This window comes from Botrytis sinoallii, assembly GCF_014898435.1.
Source record: "Botrytis sinoallii strain Bc 23 chromosome Unknown BSIN_021, whole genome shotgun sequence".
Classification (NCBI taxonomy): Eukaryota; Fungi; Ascomycota; class Leotiomycetes; order Helotiales; family Sclerotiniaceae; genus Botrytis; species Botrytis sinoallii.
In genome coordinates this window covers 554,069-577,563 of record NW_024066048.1, presented here as the reverse complement: position 1 = coordinate 577,563, position 23,495 = coordinate 554,069, and the positions used below count along the sequence as shown (strand labels likewise).

At 42.0% G+C, this 23,495-nt stretch overlaps 7 protein-coding genes across 7 annotated transcripts; 3 read left to right on the top strand and 4 right to left on the bottom strand.

Moving 5' to 3' along the window:
• Window positions 1–428: 428 nt before the first annotated feature.
• On the top strand, window positions 429–2,159 carry EAF02_009727 (uncharacterized protein; the record flags this gene model as incomplete). The annotated part of the gene is made up of 3 exons (XM_038905775.1): window positions 429–782; window positions 837–1,478; window positions 1,542–2,159. The coding sequence occupies 3 exons, from the start codon at window positions 429–431 to the stop codon at window positions 2,157–2,159; spliced, it is 1,614 nt and encodes a 537-aa protein (XP_038754515.1).
• A 1,124-nt stretch (window positions 2,160–3,283) lies between these two features.
• On the bottom strand, window positions 3,284–3,911 carry EAF02_009726 (uncharacterized protein; the record flags this gene model as incomplete). Its single annotated transcript, XM_038905774.1, has 2 exons — window positions 3,284–3,724; window positions 3,783–3,911. 2 exons carry the CDS (start codon window positions 3,909–3,911, stop codon window positions 3,284–3,286), a joined length of 570 nt encoding a protein of 189 aa, XP_038754514.1.
• A 1,365-nt stretch (window positions 3,912–5,276) lies between these two features.
• Window positions 5,277–6,641, bottom strand: EAF02_009725 (uncharacterized protein; the record flags this gene model as incomplete). Its single annotated transcript, XM_038905773.1, has 1 exon — window positions 5,277–6,641. The coding sequence occupies one exon, from the start codon at window positions 6,639–6,641 to the stop codon at window positions 5,277–5,279; it is 1,365 nt and encodes a 454-aa protein (XP_038754513.1).
• A 495-nt stretch (window positions 6,642–7,136) lies between these two features.
• EAF02_009724 (uncharacterized protein) lies at window positions 7,137–9,059 on the top strand. The gene is made up of 3 exons (XM_038905772.1): window positions 7,137–7,723; window positions 7,801–8,808; window positions 8,866–9,059. Exons 1-3 carry the CDS (start codon window positions 7,315–7,317, stop codon window positions 9,039–9,041), a joined length of 1,593 nt encoding a protein of 530 aa, XP_038754512.1. The 5' UTR covers window positions 7,137–7,314; the 3' UTR covers window positions 9,042–9,059.
• Window positions 9,060–13,794: 4,735 nt separating this feature from the next.
• On the bottom strand, window positions 13,795–14,523 carry EAF02_009723 (uncharacterized protein; the record flags this gene model as incomplete). The annotated part of the gene is made up of 1 exon (XM_038905771.1): window positions 13,795–14,523. The coding sequence occupies one exon, from the start codon at window positions 14,521–14,523 to the stop codon at window positions 13,795–13,797; it is 729 nt and encodes a 242-aa protein (XP_038754511.1).
• Window positions 14,524–16,870: 2,347 nt separating this feature from the next.
• EAF02_009722 (uncharacterized protein) lies at window positions 16,871–18,326 on the bottom strand (the record flags this gene model as incomplete). Its single annotated transcript, XM_038905770.1, has 5 exons — window positions 16,871–17,375; window positions 17,429–17,571; window positions 17,630–17,854; window positions 17,921–18,025; window positions 18,117–18,326. 5 exons carry the CDS (start codon window positions 18,324–18,326, stop codon window positions 16,871–16,873), a joined length of 1,188 nt encoding a protein of 395 aa, XP_038754510.1.
• A 2,748-nt stretch (window positions 18,327–21,074) lies between these two features.
• Window positions 21,075–22,887, top strand: EAF02_009721 (uncharacterized protein; the record flags this gene model as incomplete). Its single annotated transcript, XM_038905769.1, has 4 exons — window positions 21,075–21,269; window positions 21,328–21,512; window positions 21,585–22,069; window positions 22,130–22,887. The coding sequence occupies 4 exons, from the start codon at window positions 21,075–21,077 to the stop codon at window positions 22,885–22,887; spliced, it is 1,623 nt and encodes a 540-aa protein (XP_038754509.1).
• Between the last annotated feature and the right edge of the window lie 608 nt (window positions 22,888–23,495).

The following is a 23,495-nucleotide window of genomic DNA, read 5'->3' as shown; positions in this document are numbered from 1 at the left end:
GAGAAGTCTCTGATCCACACTCTGCGAGATTCGATCACGCCGAGTAATTAGTTAAGACAGCAATTTTGGCGTGTCAAGCAAGGATGTTTACATACCGTGCTGGCATTGTTCGACCTGTTAGCCGGATATTTCGTTTACCGTCTATTGAAAGTTATTAGTAGTTGATACATTCTTGGGAATGCACTTCTGCAAGATGTGTGGAGAATTTTAGATAGATTCGATCGTAAATGTGTGATGACGATCAATGAGATCAACATTTTCGAGCATTCTGGCTAAAAAAACACCAAGTGTTGTTAAGATTACGATCCACAAGTATGGACGGTGAATAATTTCATTAGCATTTCCAATTCATTCATCAGTGTCATAATTCCGGTCTTTGTCTTGTCGTTTCCTTCTCAACTCAGTAACACTTTGCTTTGAGCAACGATATGGCTATCGAAGTATCTTTCGCCTCCCTTTCTGGGGCAGCGACATTGATTGCACTCCTGATATCAAAGAACTCCTCGTGGAGCACTATATACTCACTTCAAATTGTCTTTGGAGTCTTCATACCATCATATGTCTTTTACCTCAGTTACATTTTCCCATTCTATATTTCCGAGCTGCGACATGTTCCTACCGTCCCTGGTTTCCCTCTCTGGGGTCAATTCTTTGACATTATCAGCACTGAGATTGGTGTTCGACAGCGTGAATGGCATCAAACCCACGGCCCAATCATCAGATACTTCTTTCCCTTTGGAGCTGAACGTCTATCAGTCGTAGATGACGATGCAATCAAGCAGGTATGATAGATCAGTATAACTTTACTTCGTACAATCTTTAACATGAACTCGTAGATGACAACCAGAAATCCATACAACTATCCAAAGCCAGTGCGCGCGAAGTTGTGGATGGTCAGAATTCTTGGGGAAGGTGTACTACTTGCTGAGGGAGATGAGCACATCCATCAACGAAAGTCCTTAGCACCCGGTTTCTCTATCCAATCGATTCGAGCGCTCTACCCAGTATTCTGGCAGAAGTCATTGCTTCTCACCAAGCTGTGGAAGGAAGAAATGGACGCTGACTCGGTAAAAAGTAAGCCTTTTGAGGTTTTGGAATGGTTGAACCGCACTACTCTTGACATCATTGGTGCCGCTGGCTTTGGTGTTGATATCAACTCGCTCGAAAATCCCGAAGCTCCAATTCGTGAGGCCTACCGACTTGTCTTTGCTTTCGACATTGGCTCCCGTATCTTGCACGGTCTTCAAGCCTTTATTCCATCTACCAAGTACATTCCCGCCAAGATGAACCGTGATATGGAGAGTTCGCGAAAGATCATTCTCAAGACTGCAACAGATATCATTGACGAGAAGCAAGAACAAGCTGCTCAGAGAACTAACCATAAGGACATTATCGCATTGATTGCCAAGGACAACTTGAAGATGAAGGAAGCTGGTGAAGAAGGTTTATCTTTCGAGACTATGCGTGATCAAATCATGGTAAGCTGAAACCTCAAATAGCTCCTCGTAGTATTGCGGAAGACTAATATACATTGTCCACAGACTTTCCTTGGAGCAGGCCACGACACAACAGCAACAGGTTTGGCATGGACAATTCATCTTCTCTCAACTCATTCGGAAATTCAAGAGAAACTCAGAGCCGAGATCCGCGAGCACATGCCTTTCCTATTCGATCAAAAAGCCCGTTATGAAGGAAGTGTTGAAAAGACTGATGCGGATCTTCTACCATACCTCGACAATGTCTGCCGTGAATCTCTCCGCTTCATTCCACCCATTCCAATGACAGTCCGACAATCTCTCAAAGACGATAAATTGGGCCCATACACAGTTCCAGGTGGTACGGTCATCTATATTCTCGCAAACACTGTTAACCATCTTCCTATGTACTGGGGTCCCACAGCCAATGTTTTTGATCCTGATCGTTGGGACAAATTGCCTTCTACTTTCACGGCCAATGCTTTCATGACTTTCTTGCAAGGCCCCAGAGGTTGTATTGGACGCAAATTTGCAGAGACTGAGATGAAGGTTTTGATATGTTGTTTATTGAGCATGTACAAGTTTGAGCGTGATGAGAGCGTGGAGAATCCCGAAGACTTGAAGATGTGGAGATTGGTTTTGAGACCAAGAGACGGTCTTCAAGTCAAGGTTACTGCCATCTAAAGTTGTTTTATAACTGATACGATGTCAATGTCAGTCGGCATGAAGGAAAATTAGGAGATGGTACAGAATCATTTTAATTTTTACATAGATTTTTTCACAAAGACTCTTGCATGTAAGAGTTCTGGTCATATTTTACGTACCGTATCCTTTCTGTAATATAATTCTTACAAATACTTATTTTCTTATATAAATTGAAGTGCTGAATGCCCGCTCAAGAATTAAACCGATTCAACTGAAATTTAGATATGTAGAAGTGTCTCTGATCTCAATTTTGAAAACGACGCAAATATCTTGTCTTGACCTCGGATTGATTGTACTAAATCTAATGAGCAAATATGATTCTGCGTATCATCTGTCAACAATCTAATATTGATATGTTGGGAAGATTAAAGATTGGAGAGATGGAGGGTCTTGTGCTCATAACTCATCACACTCTCAGCGAAGACACAACAACTTTTACAGTAGTCTCGATACTGTCGAACAGACTTTAGAGGGTGTGCACACATGAATCATACATAGAAGTCAAAGCCGGACAGAAGTTATAGAGGGGCAGGAGTCAAAGAGGGGCTGCATCCATTCTGCCTGCCCTCTTCGTATGAGCAGGGAATATTAAATATAGTACCTCCATTCCACGTTATGTGGGACGCCATCACACGTCATCTAAGCACGAGAGCGGGAAAAGTGGGTTATAGATCCACCAGTCCGACAGCTACGCTTTGTTGAAGGATTGAGAGCACGGTTCTTCCCATCTTCAATAATAGAAGACAAAGTCGAGTGCCTAGCACATTCTGCCTATTTTGAAAAATGTTCCTATTTCTGCAAATTCGAAGACTTCGAATTTTTTCACTTTGCAATACAAGCAATTCACATGCTTGAACTCATTGGAAATTCTTCAAATCAAAAATTCAGGGCAATGGATAGAAGCAAATTTAGAAGGGTAAAAAGTATATATATTAGAATTAAAAATCTCCACAAAAATCATCTCGCCAAAAAGTTTTCTCCCCAAATTTCAACTATCATCTCAAAAGACATGCACGCTCAATTTCCTGCTACATATTTCCAAGGATCTTTGCATCATCCTCCCCCGCCCCAATGAAGCACGATCAATGTATAGCCGTGCCAGCTTATGCACTGGTGCTTCCCTCTCTGTTAACTGTAACCGGGTTGCAGACAGCGATTCCTACGCAGTCGAGATCAATAGGAATAAGAACCTGGGGGTCGACATCGATCAAAGAATTTCCATGGTTGTTTTGCACTTGCTCCGCGTGGTTGATGGTAGGGTGAAATCCGGTTTGTTGAATGTTGGCAGGGTCGACATCAGCGGTTTGGACATCGGCGGGTTGGACATCGGCGGTTTGGACATCGGCGGGTTGGGCATCACCGGGCTGAACAGTACCTGGGTGGACTGGAGCTGGGTGGACTGCAGCTGGGTGAACTGGAGTTGGGTGAATCACAACTGGTTGGACTGGAGCTGGCTGGATCTCAGTTGGGTGGGCTGGGGCCAATGGACCCTCTCCTGCTTGAGCAGCCTCGTATCCGGGGTTTCCTGCATGGCGAGGGATCATCTGTCGATCAATCTGTTAGAAACAATTTCTCAATAATTCGATTTGAAATTTTACTCACTTTGGCGGTATCCGCTGGGACTAATTGGCCTAAAGCGACAATCGATGAGTCCTTGCCGACGGGGAGAGCAATGCTGAAGTCCGCAAGGACAACGACGAGAGCAAGGGCAGAGATACGTGAGAATTGCATGTTTTCGGTTTGGGGTTTTGAGTAAACAAATTGGTTTGATGATTGATTGTGGTAGGTTGAATGAAGGAGTGGATAGTTTGCTAAATGAGTGTGATTGATGAATGAATGTGAAGTGTTTGATGGATTATTCGATTTCCAATGCAATGAGAATGAAGATATATACCACAATCCTGGCGACTGACCGATTATTCGACCAGGATTCCCGAGATCTGCTGATCATGCCGATCTACCATTTCTGAGACAGCAAGAGACCCCGAAAGGGGATCTGGTATTCCCAAGAAGGCCGCTGAGCGAGTAAGGTTTTCCCTACCGCCGGATCTTAGATGCGAAAGGGAGATCGGCAGATCAGGATCAAGCAATTGTGGATATAACGGAGCAAACATTAAGCTCACCTTCATTTAAGAACCTTTCCAAACTAACATTAATGAACTCCTTGTCGACCGCTTCGAACGCCACAAAAGTTACTTTAGTGTAATGATCTCAATGCGGTCACGTGAGACTATCTCATTCGGACATTTTAAGCTTGGCGATATAAGGCCAAGCGAAATCTGGTCAAGTCAGGGACAGCGAAGCTAGCGCTCCCTCAGCTGCCCCACCAAAGCACTGACAGAGATTCGTCGTCACCGCTAAAGACCCACCAATTCGGAAAGTTCTATGCAATAGCAAAGGACCACACATAAGACATACTGTACCAGAACGAGAGAGATTCTGCAAATCGCAATCTTGGTGACTCTGCTTGAGTCAAATTTGATTACTATACTCTGTAGTTCACGTTATAGAACAGTTGTTGTCTAGATAGAATCGTCCTGTCTGAACTATCTTGCGGAAAGTCGGAATCCGAGGTGTCGATGAACTTTAAACGCCACCATCTCGTCCGCATGTTGAATTTCCTTTCTTAGACGACAATGATACTGGTACAGTGACTGATATTGAGGATCTCTCGATTCTTTTCCCCGCTAAAAAAGTTTATATCATATTTTTGGATAGTTGAGTGGACCCAAGTGATCGTCAGCTAACTCATCGAAGGATCCTTACTGTCGATTGTCAATCTGCATCTGAATTGCCCCCATAGGACATCATAAACGCAATTAGGCGATACACTATCCGTAGCTCGTCTAAGTCCAGGAAAAAGTTTTTAGAAAGTTATATTGTGTTGGGAGAATAATTTTATATCCACTTCAACGGGATGTGAATGTGCATTTCGCGAAGTAAGTTATCGTGTTGGTGGATTCTGTACTTCGTAGAAGTCGCCAGCATCAACTCTATAATCAATAATTTCAAGATGTACATCATTTCAAATTAGATTACTGAACATCACAACCTGATAAAAAAAAGAATGACGATGATATGCCCAAAGCCTGACCCTCAAGAGCACCTCCACTCTGCAAATTGGCCAAAAACCTTGTCCTCTCTCAATGCCAGCAAACATTCTCTCCGTAAGCCCATGCAAATCTCCAAACCTCCCTCTCCAGCATTCTCTCCTTCCCCCTCGGGAATTCTCGGGAAAATGACAAAGACTCCATCAGTCTTCAAACTTCTCCACCTAAACCTTTTGCATTTACCACCGAGGTTGTTCCCCCAATCTAAGGCGTAATATGGTTGTCCCGACCAAGATGAGCACCCAGCATTACGTTGGTGAGATTCAAAGCCGCTTGGCTCTAGTCGGTTAAGATCCGACACTTTCTGGATTGCTTTGATTACGTCTTTAACCCTCGCCTCATCAACGTCACGCACTGATTGGCGAATGAGGCGTGCGATGGCTCCAATATCTGTAGTATTTGAGGACATTGATATCAGATCAGAGAAAGTGCTATTGGATTTGGCAATCAATACAACATTTCCAGTGAAAGTAGGAGACATGGCAGGTTGAATGCGGTTGCGTCCGTTGACCGTCATGACGAGCAGTGAAGGAGTAGATGGTTCGACGGAGTTTGAAGTAGCTGAACGTGCCGAAGTTATCCTAGACCAAATGAGTGCAACCAAAGCATCGTTTGTAGAAACCCAAGATAAATCGTTCGAGCCCTCATTAGCCAGCTCTTTCAGACGTCGCAAAGAATCGTCTGAGAAGAAAAATACACCCGTTCCCACTACATCTGAAGAAACCGAAACGTATGGCGTGGAAGATAAATCCTCTGGCAACAATTTGTATTCTGGATAATCCTCCAATCTACCCGCCCCCTGTCCTTGCAACAGAGCAGAGTTATCAATCCATTCCCCAGTCACCAATTCATGGCCATTTCCCCCATGACAGAATGTAGACCACAATTTCAAAACGTTAAACATTCCCGCCTCATCCATAACACAATGATGCACGGCGCAGACCAAAATAATGCCACCCCGTATAATGTTTGCTTGTGCAAGAAATACTTGAGCGTTATTTCTTACCAAATCTGGTAACACATCTGCGTCAACTGCATCGGTAGGAAATTTGTTGGCTTGAATACTTTCAAAGTCATATTTGGAACTGAGATCCTTCACCGAAAGAATATCATTGACGCTGAAATAAGGAGCTTGCACGGCAAGTGAGCCTTTTTGACAATTCAGTTCTCGGGATGGCCCAACTGATGCGGCAAGAATAGGGAATGCTGATATAGTTTTTGAAAGGCCATCTTTGAGAGTTTGAATGATGTCTTGGGACTTTGAATTGGAGGAGAAATAGAGGAGCTTAGGGACGTGAACGTGTGGTGATAGGTGGTCGAGTGGGGAGAGTGGGTATGGTTCTTTGTTCATGATTTCGATGTAGAGTACAGATATAAATTGTGGAAGCAAGTTTTTGATCAATAAGATGACATGTAATTTATTTCAATTGAACATGAATTCTCTGGGTGATTCTTGGGTTTATTACAACTACAATCGGGGCATTCGACGATGAACTGGCACAACGAATATTGACAACGCACACCTATTCATCGAGCATCTCACTTGTAGAAACACGTATAACCATATTCCTTGATAGTTCCTACTTAGCTCAGCACAACCCTCTTTTCAATAATTGATGTACTAGTAATAAACCAGGTTATAGTATTGTGGACCGCTGTACCGAGGATATGATCTACACGCACTAGCGGTACCCTGACTAGGCCTTTCGATGAAGCTTATCCAAGTTCCGAAATATTATATTTGTCAATAATGCCACTGTAAAGGCGTTATAGCAACGCTCATGTATTATGCAAAGTCTAAGGTATATCACAATTAGCCCGCTCTATTTTGTTTTTTGAAGATCTTCGCAATGTCCAGTTGATGTATGTAGCTACTCACTCTTCCTTTGATCCCTGTTCCAATCGAAGTTCCTCTCAACAAGACTTTACTTACCATTCTATTATGCTCCATTGACAAGTACCATTTGAATTGATAAGATTCTCGAACACCTGAGATCATCAAAATATCATCAATTCATTAATTCATGTATATCTTTTCTCTTTCTTTGTACATTGGCGTTTTTGCCGTTCTTTCGAAATGCATTTCCATCTTCCTCACCCAGCGAAGACGTCTACAAGAGTCCGAACGGCATGGCTGCGCGCCCCCTCCAACAGTGTCTGGATCTGATCCCTTGGGAATCATGAGTGTGATTGCAGCGGCGAGAGCGAATCGCGAAGGGAGAAGCCCGATTTGGTTCATGGAACTTATGGATAAGATATCACCGAATACTTTGACGGTGAGGGGAATGGTTTTGGACACTGAGATTATTATTACAAGAGATCCAAGCTTGGTGCAGTTCATTCTACAGACTGAGGCAAACAAATGGGATATTGGACCACAAAGGAGGGAGATTTGGAGTCCCCTTCTTGGCGATGCTATCTTCACTGCTCAGGGTATGTTGCTCTCACTTGATGATCATGAACATGCAGTTAGTTCTTACGTATCACGAACGCTAATTTCAGGAACACAGGCGATGCATGGAAACACTCCAGACAACTTGTACGACCACAATTTTCGAGAGATAGAGTATCGGATCTCGATCTCGAAGAACGACACGTCCAGGCACTATTTGCTCGGCATGAACTTCAAAGCACTCAAGATGGCTGGACCGGAAAAGTTGATCTAGCCCCTCTGTTCTACAATTTGACTTTGGACGTCTCAACTGAGTTCCTCTATGGAAAATCTGTACATTCTCAAGAAGCGGGCAATACAGCCAGTCCAAACCCCATACAGAGCACAGAAGACACGGATTTTCGTACTTTCGGACGTCATCTTGATGCAGGAAAAGAAACATTGTTCATGAAAGGTATTGCTGGTCGGTGGAATGGATTTGTCAAAGGCCGCAACTTTGATTATCACCGCGACGAGGTGCATCGAATGGTCGACAAATTTGTGGAAGGATGCCTCCGTCAAACCCAAGACAAGAAAAGGCCAGAACCCGATTCGGAGAAAAAGCCATTTTCGCTGTTGGATGAATTGGCGAAGGTAAATCAGGACCCAGTCCAGCTTCGCCACGAAACGCTGCAGGTACTTAACGCTGGACGCGATACAACTGGCTCATTGCTCGGCTGGATATTTTATTTCCTTGCACGTAATCCAGATGTCTACTCCAAACTCCGAAGCATCATTCTCTCTGACTTTGGACCATCCGGTTCAGAAATCTCATTTCAATCTTTGCGATCTTGTAAATATCTACAATATGTAATTGATGAGTCGCTAAGGGTTGGTGCACCCGTTCCATTGAATGATCGCACTTGTAATCAAGATACCATTTTACCACGCGGAGGAGGCCCTGACGGTACACAGCCTATGTTTCTACCAGCTGGGTCAAGAGTATTGGTATCAACATACGCGATGCAATATAGGAAAGATATCTGGGGTGAGGATGCTGACAAGTTCAGGCCTGAGAGATGGGAAGGGAGAAGGGCCGGATGGGAATTTATTCCCTTCGGCGGAGGTCCAAGGAAATGTATCGGTCGTAAGTTTCCCCGTCTTTGAGATGCCAAATCTATAGATAGCTAATTTGTATCGGCAGAACAATTTTCGTTGACTGAGACCTCATATATTATTATAAGATTTCTTCAAAAGTATGATCAAATTGAGAATTTAGAGAAACCAGGCCCAGTACTATATCACCATACTGTCACAAATCGAAGTATGAACGGGGTACAGGTTAGATTGCATAAGGCAGATCCTTTGAGTATTGTTTGATTTATGGGGTTTAATTGGGACGTTCGGGGTGTATACCATTGTTCCATTGTTTTATTATTTTTAATTAATCTTCTATACTATTGCTATGAGCACAGTGTCCAAGAGCCAAGGACACTTGTGCCGTTGCCATATTACCAACAAACTACACCACTGAACTTCGTGACCATGGCAATCAAAGTTTGAATCGAATCTGGTAATCATTATGTTATCCATGAATGCATAAAAAAATGCGATCTTACACCTCTACAAACTTGCGTACTATTAAGCATCGCAATGGAATTTACGAAGTCGCTCTAGATCTACTCATGCTAATCCACGACTCAAAGCTAGGTTGCCAGACAAAGATTTGAGCAAGCTATTAATATCAAAAAAAAAGTCGAACTTCGAGATGAAACCAGTATTGCAAATCCTCAGATTGTTTCTATTGACTTCAAAGTTTGACAATTTCTGACTGGCATACTCCAGCCGGGAAAGCCATCGAATGTAGGCTATCACTTCATATATGAACTCGCGATTCTTGTTTTCCAACTGAGCCAAGCTTAATGGATTTGATGTTTCATTGGGCTGCTACCCACCAAGGAATCCATTGCTTCAATGAAGGGAATTTCTGACGTGCCGTATTTTGACAAAAAGAATCTGGGGAAAGGACACTGGTCACTCATTAAACCACACACATGTTAAGATAACAATTCTATTGATAGCATCTGTGCTTCTAATTTTCAGGTTTGAGATATATAATCCTTTCACCACCAATCTTCTCTGCTAATGCATTCTTCCAAATTTTCTAGTATTGCTGCTTGTATTTATGTGTGGCTCCCACCAGGCACTTGAGGGAGGATTGTCGAGACTAAGGAACTGCAAGCAATGATCGAGAATAATAGGAAGTAACAATTTATCAAGCCAGTATTTCATCCTGAGTTGTTTGAGTTAAAGTCATGTAGTTTTAAAAGGTTCCCTAAACAATGAAGACCCCATACATAACTGTTTGTAGAGGTCCAATAGAGGTTACACTTAAACCAAAGAGATGGTACAAATCATGATCTGTGCAGGCATCTTGTCCAAGTAATGCAGCTGAATTCGAAACAAATAAAATCTTATAATAATTTACGCGACTTACTGAATTAATTGAGGGTCAAAAATGCACAAATATTTGCGTGGCATGCATAGGCCCATGAAAATCTTGGTAATATGGCGAGCAGAGTCTTGTAGACTAGTGGCCTTTGAATGTCAATGGGTGGGAGGCATCTTCATAGCAACTTTGAACTTTGCCCCCCAATACTGCATCTCCGCTGTTGACCTATGAAGAGTTCATCGGTTCATCAACTACCAAATTAGTTCGATAAGTTTCCATGAACTATTCGGAGGAATTTAAAAATACATCTTGAGGCTTCTTCCTCTTCTTGTTCAATTTAACTTTATGGCGCTCCAGAACTATTATCGTAGCACTTGGCCGCAGTTGCCAGTAAAATATCTTCAAGGCGGTGACAATGATTGATCTTTCATTTTCACAAAAAAATTATATGTTCAGGCAATGACTTTCGACCAAACGTGAAAAGGATACAAGTGATTAGAAAACTTTCAGAAACCAATTCATATAATCCTGAAAAGTGTACGCTGAAAGAGATGAGTCATGTAGCAATTTTTCAATACCCACAACTTCCAGTGTAGATATATTGTGATGTTGTTATTCGTACCACGCTTGACTTGAAGCATTTCAATATCCGCATGAAACCAGGTTCAAAACGAAAATGGGGTGAATATCAGAGATCTGACCAATCAATCAACTACAATTAAGTATGGATTGACCAGTGGCCATTAAATCCATCTCAGTCCTTCAGTCCTGATGTGCTTTTGAAGTTCGCATTATCAAGATTCTTCGCCACCTTTGGCTTTGCAAGAAAGCTCAATCTTAGCTGATCATTGCACATCTGAATCCAATGAGATGTGAATTGCAATAGAATTCTGCTGGTGAATGCCTGGTCCAAGATTTGATGCCACCACAATTCAACTGATGAGTGTGATTAACGGCTTGTTCATATCCCACGCTTCCAAGTTCATTCTCAACATTCCGGATACTTCCGAAGATTGGGAGATTTTTGACTTGATCCTTTTCCAGTTCAGGGAAATTCTGAATGCTTGCTTTCAAACCTTGACCTAGTTCATCAGGAACCGTGTAAAGAATCTGTACAAAGAATGATATTCTTAATTTCAGCACAATCGATCTTGCAAGAATCTTCTGCCACGGTTGAAAAGAGTTCAAAGAATCTAAAACTCAAACCCTAACCGTATCGTTCCCTCGCTATCAAATCAACAAACATCAAGTGAAACCAGTCAGAAAAATCAATTAGCCATCATTCCTCTAATCATCTCTTCGCCGCCTCTTCATTTTGTACGCCACTAGGCTTCAATTATTAGAAAACTCGTATCAAAGTCGCTGGTCCTTTGACATGTAAGTGTATCAACACCTTTCTGGAAAACTATATCAGGAGATCTGACATTTATGCTACTTTTCAATGAAAAGCTCATTATCTAGATACGGATGATTCTTTCCAGAATGGAGAGGAAGACTTCTTCCTGCGTGATTGCCACTCAAGTTCTGTCTACAGCGCCTCAAAACATTGAGCGACCCTTGACTGCCACAATCATCTCAATATTAAAACTTTGAAACATTCAGGATTGTCAACATGTAATAAGAATACCACGACAAACTGTCTATGAATGCGTTTGTACAGAGAACCCGAATTTTTTGTGCGGGGTTGGAAGTGTGGCTAGTGCAAGTCTATGTGGCGCAACAAGTGAAGCTCGAAACGACGACCGCCCAGCTATTTTGATATCTTCGATATCCATGGATCGCCAGAAAATTTCTCATAGCACATTTCGATTATCCCTAGGATTTATGCGGCATTAGTGAATCCTGGGGCCGGTCAACATCTTCATGATGCAATGTAAGATTCTAAAGAGCAGAATCCCTTTGAAACCCCGCCCTCGGGACAACGCGTGAGTGGAAAGGAAGTGGGCTCTATTAACATCCATGCGTCTTCATCTGTTACATAACTGCTCAGTACATAGGAACATCTACCACGGAGGTTCCTGCGGATATTTTTGATATGGCTTAGCAGACACATGCAAACACATTACGATGTAACAACTCCCTTCGGCAATTTCTGGATGAATCAGTCGATGAGCTCGTCAGTAGACTCCCCGGAAATGATTTCAGAGGCGGGATATGAACTGCTTTATGCACGAACAATCGCGATCCTTCAACCCAACACACCGAATTGCGCGAAGACGGTGACAACCAGGACTGATTGAACCGATATCCTTATCGACATGCAACCGCCGTCCTCCGCGAGTGCATGAACAAATTCAACTTATTTGAATAGATACCATATGGCCGTCCAAGTGGAACATACGAAAGCTATTGATATGCTCGTCTTCACGTGGAAAATAACTAGCCGGAAGGTTTCAAGTCGGAATCTTGCGAGAAGGCTCGCACAAAATGGAAGCGGATCAGGAAAAGAAGTGGTATGATGAGGGCGTGTTTGCAGAAGCTACAGGCACAGATTAAGACATTAAGGGGAGAATTACGCGATTGATCAAGTCGCCGAAATCTTGTGAAGAGGGACAAAGGAAGAAGAACTAGAGAACAAGAGGAATCGACCAAGCATGGGAGGGAATTGGAGGACGTTTTCAAGATTGGCGTGAGATACTGAATGGCTACGAGCGGAATGGCTAGTCTGGGAAGTGGTTGATGCTGATCCCACAGTAGAAAAGATTAGAGGGGAAAATATTGGGGTATGGCTCTTGAACTTGGGGTTCCGACAAAAGGGAGCAAGTGACGTAAAGCTCAAGTGAAGCATATGGTCTTCCAAAGTATATCTCGCATGCAACAGTCGTACTATTCAAATACCACACAATTTGTCCCATGCTTTCCCCTTCGTTTTTTTCATTTGTTCGTTGCCCTGCGAGGGTATCGATAGATTGGTAGGATACTAAGGATTATGATCGAACAGTGGATCTAGGAGCCTTTCAAGACTGCCACTTTTCAGCTAGGATACACATGGCCTGCATGCAAAAGCTCGACGCTCGGGGGCTGGGTACCATTACACACATGTGGCATAAAAGATGGTCCCAAGAGAATCTTTGAAATTCAATCGACATGACCACCGGGGTATTTTCATCTGAACTATATCAGAGAAGGGTTAGTAGTATTTCTTTCGATGATGAGCAGTCATTCCATCAAAAACGAATTGTAAGACAAGAAGCAAGACTGACAAAAACAGAAAGTTTTAAGAGAATTCAAAAAACATACAACAGTAGGGATTCGCTGGTGGTCACCCACCCAACTACTAATCTACCGATCTGAAGCTTGTGTATGGCAGAGCGGACGGGATGCCCAATTCTCTTCAGTCTATGGTCGTATGTGGCAGACAGGTCCTTTTTAAAAACTATAGATGGTTCACAAAACTATACATTTCCCTACAAGCTGACTCCGATTGGAGATAAATGAACTTGAATTCAAACCATCATCTTTCTAGAGACAGAGTTTAGTATACATAAAAAAGTTTCCAGGATTCAGGAGATCCCCTCGTCCAAACAACATGCTATGTGGATTAGATTGACGTGTTGCTTCAAAGGTTTCATTGGTTGCCGACGAAAAGTTCACCTAGATCATACGGTTGTAATATCTCTGGTCTCCAACATCCACTTTTTGTTTGGTATACAAATTTTAATTATACGTCGCAAAAAGTGGCTAATTCTTCTTTGGAAGCGGCTGTGGCTCCATAATCTCCCCATCCACAGGTCTTCTCGCAATGATATATTGCTGCATTTCCGGCTCGCATTTCTCATTATCCGGCTGAAATTGATCAATCGTCTCACTCACGATCTCCAGTCCCATACTTGTCAAAAAGTTCCTTTGTCCTTGCTCGCTCATCATGAAAGTTGGAAGTGGTTCTCCCATAAACGGCGCATCGTAATCCTCCACATACGTTCTCGTTTCATCATATGCTGCGTTACCTTCGTCCTTAACGTACGAATCACTCGGCATCTGGCCGAGAACAAATATTCCCCCTGGCTTCAGTGCACTAACGTATTTGTACACCGCCGCATGAACGGCTGCATACGAGAGTTGCAGATGAGCAAATATCATAAAGACTCCCGAAAACGTATCTTCAACCCGAAATTGCACCATATCCGACACGGAAAAGGTACCCTTGACTCTCGTTTGAGCAAATTCAACCATCTTGGGTGCGATATCGAAACCAACCACTTCCAGTCCAGCTCCAGCCAATAGTTCTGATACTGGTACCCCAGTACCGCACCCCACGTCGAGAACCTTCGATCCGGGATCTAATAAAGTTATTGCTTTCTTAATGGCGGCAATCTTGAAGGGGTTGTCGCGATAAGCTTTTTCGTACTCGATGTTGAGTGCATCGAAGGTGTCATGGCCGGCTTGAGACGCTGCCGCTACAGTTGCCATGGTTTAAGATTTTGTCAAGGTGTTATTGTAGCCGTTTCGATATGTGAAGGATAGTACTGAGTGGCGTGCTTGTTCTCAGAATCTCAGGGTTCAAAGGCTGGACCGTTCTAGCAAGACGTGCAGAAAATCAAGGGTTTGATGTAAATTTCGATAAGGATCTAGTTCAATGTGCTACAGAACTCGAAATCAGGCGTTAAAAATGACAGGATCTAAGCTTGAGTTTAGCTAAAGTGTCTCATCTCAAGTGGTACAAAACCAGTTCCGCAAGTTCTGGATGAAACCACAAAACAATTTGTTGGAAGATTGGGTGTCAGGGAAGGAATTAGTATCCCGTTGCATGTCATCTAGAAGAATCGGTTGCAGCTGCTAGCAGCTCCAACGCGAAGAACCCCCATTTCCATGTGATTCGAAATTGAATCAATTTGATTACTCCTTGGTGGCGGGGAAATAGATGAAAAGGAGTTAAAACGTACATAATCACGGGATATCCCATATAATGTCTTCGAATCCTAAAGTCCTATAGAAAACATCGGAGAAGTCTTCATCGCGCTTAGGGAAAGTCCTCCGTGGATACTCGGTTCTTCAATCAAAGTTAATATATCCTCGGGCCAGGGGATTTAAGATTAATCTCTTCCAGGATCCGAGTCCGAATTAAGTCGGATATCCCACTTTCTGACCACTTCCCTTTTGGACCACTTTTCAATCACTTTTTATATCAAAAATGGAATTTTTAACTTTTTTATTTATAAATAGAGATTAATGAAAATTTATATATATATAATTTAAATCGATTTAAGCTTATTTTAAATAATTTAGATTTTTAGGACTTTTTTGTATTGAAATCTAAAATTTCAAAATATCGATTTTTAAATTTGTATAAAAATCATATACAAATGTAAAACTTTTATAAAATCTTTAATAACTTTTTAACAATAATCATTAAAAAAAACTATATATCTTTTTGAAAATTTTAAAATTAAATCTATATAGAAATTCAAAAAGAAAATTCAAAAAAGTTAATAAATATAAAGATATAATATATAACAAATTTAGAATAATATAAATAATCCCTATCATTTTGAAGATATCTTTTTAAATATTTATTTATAAGAAATTTTCTATTTTTTCTAAATCTATTAAATTAAATATACTATAAATTTATAATAAGATCTTATAGTTTATTTTTAGCAATTTTCATTAAAAAGTTATTCAAGATTTTATAAAAGTTTTAAATTTGTATATAATTCTCATATAAATTTAAAAATCGATATTTTGAAATTCTAGATCTTAATATAAAAAAATCCTAAAAATCTAAAAACTTTAGAATAAGCTTGAAACAATCTAAGTTATATATATATAAATTTTTATTAAATTATATTATATATTGATAAAGATATTAATAGATCTAAAAAGTGATTTTTGGTGTGAAAGGGTGGCCCAAAACAGGGATAGCCCGAAAGTAGGGTACCCGACTTAGCGAGGATAAAGTTTCTGAGGAGCCGCGTTAACAAGGATGAAAGTGGGGGGCAGAGAAAATCTAATAGTGGAGAGGAATTTTTTCCTGGATTGTTTTGCGTCTGTCCTTGTGGGAATGGGTGATATAAACATGTGAAAATGTCTTTAGCCGTGCCCTACGCTCGAGACCAATATGTGTCATTAGCAGAAATATCTCGTGTCTCCGTCAGAGCCAATTCTTTTTAAATTGTGCATCAAATGTTATTAGGATTAGATGTCTGAAATTGTCTGGTCCAGAATCAAGATAATTCCATTGGATGTGATCATCAATACTGAATGACGGAATTCCCCGACCCTTACTTGCCATGATCATATCTTATGCAGGAACAGGAAATGCTGAAACATTAAGTAGTCTTCTGTTTTTAGCACGGATTGGAAATTTCATACCTTTGTCTATTCATCCATCTATCGAAACCATCAAGGTTGAGAATGCGGACTATTCTACCACAAAGCATATATGTAGTCACACTGTAGATAATGTTATGAAGCAGGTGTACAGGAAATCAAGGCTCCAAGACTATTTGCTCCATGTCCCCTCTAAACTATGACCGAGAATGGCGAATTTGGACATTCAGGTATCAGGTATCCCTTGAAAGACAGATGAAGCTCAGAATAAAGCAGGAAGTCACCCATGTATGGGTTTCTAATGATATTTTAAATCACCGTAACTAGATATCTGGCAAAAGCCATACATCAAAAAGATGTAATACAAACAACCACCCGAGAATGTCTAGAATTCGACGCTTCTATCCCTGACTCCATTGACGACGCCATATCATTGCAATACAGATGGCCTCCCATTACCCTTATCCATGGCCATGTCTATCATTGATCAATCCATCTGTACCGTCCATGTAGTATCCTTCTTGATGATCATCCGCTGAGAATCACTGCTCCCCACACTCAATCCATCTGTTCCTTCTTCCCCGGCCTTATTCCATAATTTCGAGCCTCCCTCTCCCGGATTCTTGCCTTTCCTCGCACCTAGTTCTGGCTCGTTTGCCCAAACTCGAAATTTATAATCGTCTGGATCCACATCTGCTCGAATTCTGCTCTCTCTGTGGTGGCTTTCATTTCGCATGGCGGAGCCTAGGTTGGAAAGTTGATAGTTCTCTGAATCCTCCAATGTATATCCCGATCTTCCTCCCAGCTCCTGGCCGTAATATGTAGAAAGATTTTTGACAAATGGTCGAAGACTTGGTATAATGGCGGCAATGACGGAATAGTTCATTTCACTCTGTGTCCATATAATAAACTCATCCTCGAGAAACATTGGGTTCGTGGTCAATCCATTTACATCAAATCTGGCTAGTCGGTAGGCAATGGCGATGATCACACTGAAAAGATGTTAGCATGCGCTCCTGTATTGAAGAAGTCCCAAAAAACGCACGGAAGACGAAACCCAAATGCCACAACGACAATAGTTTTATTTGATTTGCTTGTCCGAAGACTCCATACTAGGTAAAATGATAATGCAACATATGCGAGCTCGAAAACGATATCAAAAGCAGATATGACCTGCCATCTTAAAGACTACAATCTCGGATTAGATCATGCTTTGAGCCAAATTTGATTCCAAGATAATGCTTACCACGTTATCACAGCGCTGTCCGATGGTTTTCCACGGATGAGCCAAATTGCACTGTAAAGCCACCGCAAACAGACTCGCAACTGTCCAAGCAGCCGTCAAGCCAATCACACTGCGGAAGATTTTCTTGTGTTTCTGATCTGGGGTCAAACTGCCCAATAAGACGACTACTGAAGTTTTGGATAATCCGAGGGATATGACAAACAACAGCAAGCTCGTATACCACATCTGAAAGGTGAAAAAGTTAGCCTTTTGCGGGATTCAATGCGCGCTGCGTAGATGCCTTGAACTTACTTGCTCTATCTGGGCTTGATTCTTGACTGATACAAGTTCGATGGATTTGCCTAAGCCTTTGGCGCAGGCTCCCAACACTACCGATGATTGAATAGCTGCCAGCAGCTACGTTGTTTGTCAGCTAAATTCATGATGCTTTCAGGATGTCATCAACTGCGCGAAGTGACCATCGTGAGTGATAGTTCAAGCAACTAACCGTTGAAGCCAAAAGACATATCTCATCATAACTAACGCCTTTTCCCATCGAAGTCCTAGCGAAAGACTTGATCCCACTGAATACCAAGAGGCAAGAAAGCCCCAATGCGGTTGCGATGATGATCCACGCCGAATGATCAGTACTCGTCACAACAGCGAATGGTGGTGATTGACCCGGTGGCACCACCAAGCCAGTCGTCGGCATTGACATAGCACAGGTTCTCGTATCGTTAGTCCAAACAGAATCAGATACCGGACATCCGCCACGTTATAATTATGTCAAAGTGGAGGGGTTCAAACATTCAGACTCGAGCATTGTAGATCAAAGTGCCGGATGCCGATGGTTCACAAAGGATACAGCGAAAGAAACATTATCCTGGGATTTCTCAAGTAACTATATTCAGTAGAATAGACATAAACTGTACCTTGAGCACGGGAAGAAAGTAAAAGTATTGTTACATGGTGCCTCCGTGCCACGCCCTACAACAGGTGACAACGAACCGCCCCTTGTGGGCTCCTCCGGGAGCGGAAAGGTGGCATCCAGAGAGCCAGAATAGTCCGTCGAAAACCTGCACGAGAAGTCTCGGCTCGCTTGAAAGGCACGGAAGGAATGAGCTGAAATCAGCGTCGGGAGTGATGGTCAAGCTTTTGGGGAACCCATTCCGAAATTCCAGTAAATTGGTTCTGGAAGGGCCATCCTCGCAAATCTCGCATGTCGCAAGGTGTCTTCGTGACGCAAATCTGAATGATTTGCTAATTTGGAAGTGGGCGTTGTGGATTTTCACCTGAAGAGTGGGGCGACAGAGCCTGATTTTCTGTCTGGACTAGGGTCATTCGGTATTTGCTGGGGTATATGGTGGATGTGGATGTAGAGGTCGATCCTTTGTAGGGTTGCAGAATTTGGTGTCGTACAAGTTTTACATGAATGCAGAATAACTTTGAGCACCCTTAAAAGGGCTTCAGAAACTTCCTTGGATTTCAAATTGAGAAGCAAACTGATATGAAGATTACATAATCTTCCAATTGAAGTATATTACTGAGTTAAAAATCAACAACAATTTTCGGGTCTTCTTTTATTAAAACAAAATCGACCTACTTATTTACCTTTAGATGAGTCTTTTAATTCAAAACATATAGGTATGTATAGTTTTGATATAACGTTTTATACCACTTACGCGATGTAACCATATAGAAATATTGAATTATTCCTAAAACAAGCGAATCCCGTAACTCCGCAATCCCGTAATCCCGTAACCCTAATTCTTTCGCTTGCGATTCGATATTTTGAAATGAAGGCCAAAAAATATTGAGACATTTATTAGAAATACGCACGGAGTGTGAAGAAGTTATCGTTTATTTTTTGCCTCGGTCGGTATGAAAACACCAATTCAAAATCTTGTGTGAATACACGTAATACAAAGGTTGGAAGGATAAGTAATATAAAATGCACCTGAATATGTCCCCATTTTTGGTTCTTGGACCAATAGAATCACATCGCTGGTTGATAAATTATATAATGAACTCCAGATAATAAAAGTATTATAAAAGTCACATTTTATTTACAATTTATCTAAAATCACTAATTTCTTATTGAATTTTGATTCGAAATTCTATCTAGAATCTATTTAAAGCCTATCAGAAACTTCAAATACCTTAAATACTAAAAAAACTATTAGAATTAATAAAAAGCAAGTAAAAGCTTCAAAGATTGAATTTTGGAGAGGAACAGCTCAATATCTATTCGAATCACTTAAAGCATAAAAACAGACAACCTTCGTAGTTAGCTAATTCTCGAATATCGATCGCGCATGGATCGATATGGAGAACCATGAGAGTGCTTTGCTAAGCAATAGTCCCCTGAAAGGCTCAAATAAACGTTTTTGCTTCGTTCCCTATGGTGGCCACTGACCAGAAGCTTCCCGGTAAAATTCATGAGTGAATAAGATTTGCGCATTCATCCTGACAATTGTTCTTTACAATTAAGCGAGGTGTAATGCGCAGATCGCTATGTTATTGTGCCAGGGCTTTCCCCATCTCCAACACCTTGGGTGGTCTAATTCTGAAAATAGGACATCCACCGAAACTTTTGCTGCACGCATGCTTAATGTATCGAAGATTAATCGAAAACAGAACTTCCTTCACACTGTAGACAGCAAAAGAGGAAGCCTGAGATGCGAGATTTCCTGCCCGTATCGCCTAAATCATACGAGTATCAAAAAACGGTAATCGCCTACACTTCTCCACTCATACGGGCCCGTCAATCTTTCTTCCATGCGGCAGTGGGAACCTCATATCCCTGGATCCCCACCTTCCCAAATAAACACGGACATCCCTCTAAATCGGTGGGATGGCCCGCCCCAGAACGGTGTGGCGTTACCTGTATCATCCAATTGGTGTGAAAACAGAAGGATTCACCAATCCTTGAATTAGCTGATACAAATGCTTTGAAGAAATCAATATGGGCTGTTGAACTTGCATGATTTATTGGATAGATATCGTTAGATGGTTGGTTGTTATTGGGTTAAGGTTGTAAATCGTCCGCTGACTTCATATATTTAAGTTTTCGACTACATCCGTATTTCGGATGAAGATGAGAAAAGAACATGGGGAGAGTTTGAAACGATAGCTTTATAGGTCTGGACTTGGTTTTTATATGAAGTAATAATACACAGGTACGGCTCGTTAGCAAGAACTGAATTGGGAATAATTTCAGGGCACAAATAGAGTGGGTAATGCAATGCTGGATTGATCGTAGTTTGCATCTACCTTGCATCATGCATTGATCTTATCTTGATATCCATTGTGCAAAAGTTCGTTCTCTTGTCTTAGAACCATATCTTTGCGACTTCAATTCCTTCATTCCATGCGTATTCTCGACTCGTGAAATTGAGCTGCGCGGGTTCCAGCTTTCCATCTCATTGTCAACATAGTCGCCCTTGAATTTTCCTTGTTAGTCATCATGACCCCAGAGATTCAGAAGGACGGAGAAGTGATATTTGCAAGTCGAGAATCAGGTGGCGCTGCTTCGAACAGTCAAGATGTTGAGAAGGAGGATTTCGAAGATGAGATTCCAGGTCAGGTCGCAAAGAAATGGCGTGGAACGAGAGCCGATCAACAGGACATGGCGGTGTTAGGAAAGAAGCAGGTTCTACGTGTAGGCTCCGCCATTATCAATGGGTAGAATGAGTAATGGCTGACTGGATTCCATATAGCGAAACTTTAAATTTATAACGATGCTGGGATTTGCTAGTACAGCTATGGCGTCTTGGGAACTTTTACTTCCCCTCTTCACATTCGTCTTGGTTGATGGAGGGACGGCCGATCTGTTTTGGGGTTTCATTGTTGCTGCTTGTGGCATGTCTTTGGTATATGCTAGTATTGCTGAAATGGCTTCTATGTGCGTGCCATCATACCTAAACTCTGAATTCAGCTCATTCTCGTTCTGGTAACTAACGTGTCGAGAATATAGATCGCCAACGGCAGGTGGACAATACCATTGGGTCTCAGAATTTGCTCCTCCCAGGATACAGAGGCTACTCAGTTACATCGTGGGCTGGCTTTCTGCTATTGGATGGCAAGTATATCTTGCGGGTGTCTGCTTTATGATCGGTGGGATTCTTCAAGGTCTCATTGCCCTCAATAAAGCCGACTATGTCTACGAGCGATTCCACGCGACTTTGCTCGCCATCGGAGTTGTATCGTTTTCCGTTGTGTTCAACACTTCCTTAGCCGAACGTCTACCATTGATTGAGGGTATCGTCTTGATTCTTCACTTGATCGGTTTCTTCGTTATTATCATTCCGTTATGGGTCATGGGACCTCGTGGCGATCCAAATACTGTTCTTTTGAACTTTACCAACGATGGCGGATGGTCTTCCAAGGGATTGGCAGCCATGATCGGACTGGTCAGTCCAATGAGTGTGTTGATTGGTTATGACTGCTCTGTGCATTTATGTAAGTTTTCACCATTGAGAGACATCGTCTGGATAGAATACTAACATACTATGTGTGTAGCCGAAGAGATTCAAGACGCATCCTGGGTAGTTCCGAGAGCCATCATGTGGTCAGTAGGACCCAACGCTACTATGGGATTCCTTATGGCAGTGACTTTAATCTTCACCCTCGGGGATCTCGACGCCGTTCTTGAAACTGTGACTGGCCAGCCTTTCATGCAAGTATTTTTCAATGCAACGCAGAGCTACGCCGCCACAAACGTTATGTGTATGGTCGTAGTTATCCTCCTATTATCTTGCTGTATTAGTGAAGTGGCTGCCGCCTCACGCCAGATTTGGTCATTTGCTCGAGACGGAGGATTGCCAGGTTCGCTTTGGTTGTCCCAAGTGTCGCCCGGTTGGAACATTCCACTTCGCAGTGTCTGCGTTTCAATCGCCGTCTCATCCCTACTCTCACTCATCAACCTTGGATCATCCGTTGCCCTCAACGCAATAAATTCTCTTGGCGGTGTTTCAATTTTATGTTCTTACTTCATCACAATCAGCTGTTTGGTCTGGCGCCGTTTACAAGGTCCCCTTCCTCCACATCGATGGTCTCTCGGCAAATACGGCATGGCTATCAACATTGCTTCTTTGTGTTTCTTAGCACCCATTACGTTCTTCTCGTTTTGGCCTCTCCAAACACCCGTCACCGCCCAAAATATGAATTGGTCGAGTGTGATGTTCGTAGCCACGTTATCTGTAGCGTTGATTTATTATTATTTTAAGGCAAGGCACGTATATACCGCACCTGTGCTTGCGATGAAGAGACGGGAATAAATGATGCATATGAAACTCATCCGGCGTTATTGGACTAAAAGGTTCACCAGTTTATTAGAAGCATCCATTTGATGCAAAGAAAAATATACAAATCTTCATTCAGACGTTTAAAACAATTCAAACAGTAAATATGCGTGTTCTCGGCCAATCCCAGGTATTTGGTGTTGAAAGATTGGAAATTGCACCTGGGATATGCTATCTATGTTAGTATCCAATTGAAGGACTCTATTATTCACTGTATTTAGTAAGAAGTATACGGTCTTTAACATACTACTCACATATCCGATATCAATGAAGCCATGATCAAGCTCCAAGGAACAACCTATCGCGTCAAGAATGCACACAAAAATTATCGATGTGCAATGCGGGGATATCCACTTCAATGAATTATGATCATCATCATTTCGAAGCATAACTTATGGGACCGAACTCGAGCCGAACAAACTTAAGTTTTCAATTGAAGATCATCGACACCCGTGGACCGTCATGTTTAAATCGAAAGAGATGTTGCAGGGATTTTGAAGCAATGGACACTACACTTAGCATCCTCTCGCAAGCACATCACCTCGGTGTGGACGATGTGGACGATGTGGACGAAATATATGGGA